The sequence below is a fragment of the Tasmannia lanceolata genome, unplaced genomic scaffold (genome assembly GCF_043159265.1).
Source record: "Tasmannia lanceolata isolate RefF3 unplaced genomic scaffold, GAP_Taslan_0.1 ptg000019l, whole genome shotgun sequence".
Classification (NCBI taxonomy): domain Eukaryota; kingdom Viridiplantae; phylum Streptophyta; class Magnoliopsida; order Canellales; family Winteraceae; genus Tasmannia; species Tasmannia lanceolata.
The window spans coordinates 5813973-5816933 of record NW_027518696.1 but is presented as its reverse complement, the minus strand read 5'-3'; the positions used below and the strand labels follow the sequence as shown (position 1 = coordinate 5816933).

Sequence of the window (2961 nt, the reverse complement as noted above, 5' to 3'; positions counted from 1 at the left end):
CTATTTGTAATCAATTTCCAGTCCCTTCTCATTCTAACCATCTCCATGGGGTGCATCCCTAGTTTTTCCTTCCGTTCAAAACCCCACAGAATGGTAAGGGGAAAACCTTTTAAGGGATAAGCACCAACAAAGGGAAGGAACCTGATGACCAAGAACTGATTTCGATATAACACCAGGCAGGAAGGTAATGATTATGTCCCTTGAAGATCAAAGAAGAATTTGGAGATTCCCCATCAGGAGCAAAGAGTAAATAGATGATTATATGTCCCTTCATATTTTAACATATTAACTACAGGACATGATGAGCTGGCTAAGATTATCACATGCAATTGTGATGAAAATACTTGCATGTGATAATCTTAGCCAGTAAATCATGTTTTCCTTTTCTCCATGCCCTCCAAGGCTTATGAGTTCAAGGCACACTTGTACTGGTATATATTTTGGGCATTTATATGTTCTAAAAATATCATACATTTGAATTTTCTAACATGGTCGTTCCATGCTGCACCTTTTTCAAGCATTACTACCTTCATAGAAAATCATATAGCTAAGGTCTCAACATATAGCAATGATGTTTATCAATTCATTACATTAGTAAAATTGCATAGGGAGACTGACCTGACTTGAATGACCACTAACACAGAAGAATCAATTCCACCACTTGTGATTCGCATCTATGATAAACAAGACCTCCTTTGCAATCACCTTAGCAGCCTACTTGAATAAGGAAAAAAAAGTGCAACTTCAGCTTCCGTGTTTCCCACCTATGTAGATTAGCAAGATATACCATATCAAACCAAAGAAATTGGTAGGAAGAATGAGATTTCATACCCATATTCATAGATTAACATGTCAACTGAACCAATATGCAAGACACGGACATATCACCTGGACCCATAAAACTAACAATTGCAAGGCAATATAAGAGAGAATGAGAGAACTAGTATAACAACGTAAATCCATATACCTCATTTCATTAATTGAATCATGCATATTTATAGGTTGCTCAGTTTCCTTCCCGAGATACATTGCTTCCAATTTCCCTGTAAGCACAATTATTAAAGCTACTGGCAACACAACTTCGATCATAATAATCAAATCAAATTATGACCCCAACACAGACCACATACAGCCATGCTAGAACTCAAAGCCCATTCAAGAGAATGTATCTTAAATAATAATCAAAAGCAGTAAACAAACACATAAAGGAAGTTATATCACTTGTCCCTCTAGAGTGCTCAATGATCAATTAGCATCATCAATGAATCTCCAAATAATTACAAACACAGAACGAAAGGTAAATTAATAAAATGCGTTCCCAACACATCCTCGCAACAACCCTTAATACAGTTTTATATATAACTGACTACATATAATAGCATCACTCAAATAGTTAAAACAATGCATTAAACAGATAATATTTGGACTATGTATACATTGGCCTATCCGTCCACGCCCCAGAAACATGCCCATTCTCGCAAACATAAGCCCGAACAACAGGCTCCCCATCATCATGGTACCCAAAAACCCTCCTCAAACAGAAAGCAGAATGCAGATCCCAAGTCTCCTTACAAGAACAAAACGCGCAATCCAAACCAATCTTACTCCTATTACCATCATTTATCGTCCTCCAAACCCTAGACCGCTTGAAATTCTTAAACACACCGCGAAAAAGCATGTAATTACGCTTCTCCTGAGTGTGAACACACCCAGGCCAATCACAGATATACAAACAATCACCCCTAAATCGACTCGCAAGCAGCTTATTCCCTTGCTCCCTACTCAAATTCCAAACCCTAGAAGCTAAATGAGATTGTACAGACCTACATATCTTCCTCCTCTTCTTACCCACAGACAAATCAGTACCAAGCTTAACAGCAACACTCTCAACTCCTTCAATGGGATTATGAGATTCCGAAAAATCATAGACTGTATCAAAATACAGATCGTCGAAAAGAGACCAATTGGGGTCGGAATTAGGGTTAGGGTTTGGAGGGGTGGAAGAAGAAGGCTGGGATACGGTTAGGGTTAGGGTTTGGAGGTAATTGAGATCGGGGCCGATCTCGCGTTCAAGGCCGAAATCGGAGTTTTCTAAGAGGACGCCAGCGTGGAGGAGGCCAGGGCAACAGACAGAGAGTTTGTGGAGAGCGGCCCACCCGCCGGGAGGATCGGAAGGGGCGGGGTAGTGGGGTCCGCCGGAGAGGAGATCGGAGATTATGGAAGGGATTGATTGGGAGCATTTTTTCTTGTAGCAGAGAATAATGAGGGAGGAGAATCTGGTGCAGACGGAGGCGAGGCGGGCCCAGTTTTGTGGGTCTTCTTCGAGTTTGATGAAGATTTGGAGGATTATGTCTTCAGAGAGGAGGGAGAAGGTAGATTCAGTCATGGAGAATGAGATTGGGTTTGGTTTTTTTTTGGGGGGGTTTAGGGTTTGGAAGTGGAGATTGGGGAACGAGAAGAGGGGAATTGGGTACGAAATGGTGATAGGGGATCAGGTATTGTTTAATTTTTTTGGGTTTGGAATTGAAGATTGGGAAAGGAGGAGAGGGGAATTGGGTAAGAAATGGTGATGGTTTTTAGAGGTAAGGAGGAGAGAGGTTAGAGTTGGAATCTTGAAGGGAGGAGTTTTATGCCATTTTTGGGAAGTGGGGTGGGTGTTGATGGAGAATTTGGGGCCCGTGAATGACCAGGATGGGATGTAACGTGGCTTTAGTGTTTGCCTTTCTGGTGTAAGATGATAGCCACAGATACGTGAGGTTTTGGGGCTTCTGTTTTTTTATCAGATAATAGTAATACATGGGCTTTCATGTGCTTTTTCTATCCTTTGCCTCCCCATATTACTAATATAAAAACTCCAAAGAAAAGAACCCTTCTTCTTCCTTGGGTTCCTGGGTTTTTATATGCTGTGTGGCCTGTGGGCCTTTGAAGCCCAGTATTTTTCTCAAAAAGAACAATGGCCCC

The 2961-nt window shown here is 41.2% G+C and overlaps 1 protein-coding gene across 1 annotated transcript; it reads right to left on the bottom strand.

The window, feature by feature from the left end:
* Positions 1 to 1235: 1235 nt before the first annotated feature.
* Positions 1236 to 2672, bottom strand: EID1 (F-box family protein). Its single transcript, XM_077362736.1, has one exon. The coding sequence runs from the start codon at positions 2384 to 2386 to the stop codon at positions 1427 to 1429; it is 960 nt and encodes a 319-aa protein (XP_077218851.1). The 5' UTR covers positions 2387 to 2672; the 3' UTR covers positions 1236 to 1426.
* Positions 2673 to 2961: the final 289 nt, after the last annotated feature.

What these genes read in the sequence shown, in the direction of transcription:
- EID1 (XM_077362736.1), bottom strand. Translation starts at nt 2,386, where the DNA reads ATGACTGAATCTACCTTCTCCCTCCTCTCTGAAGACATAATCCTCCAA.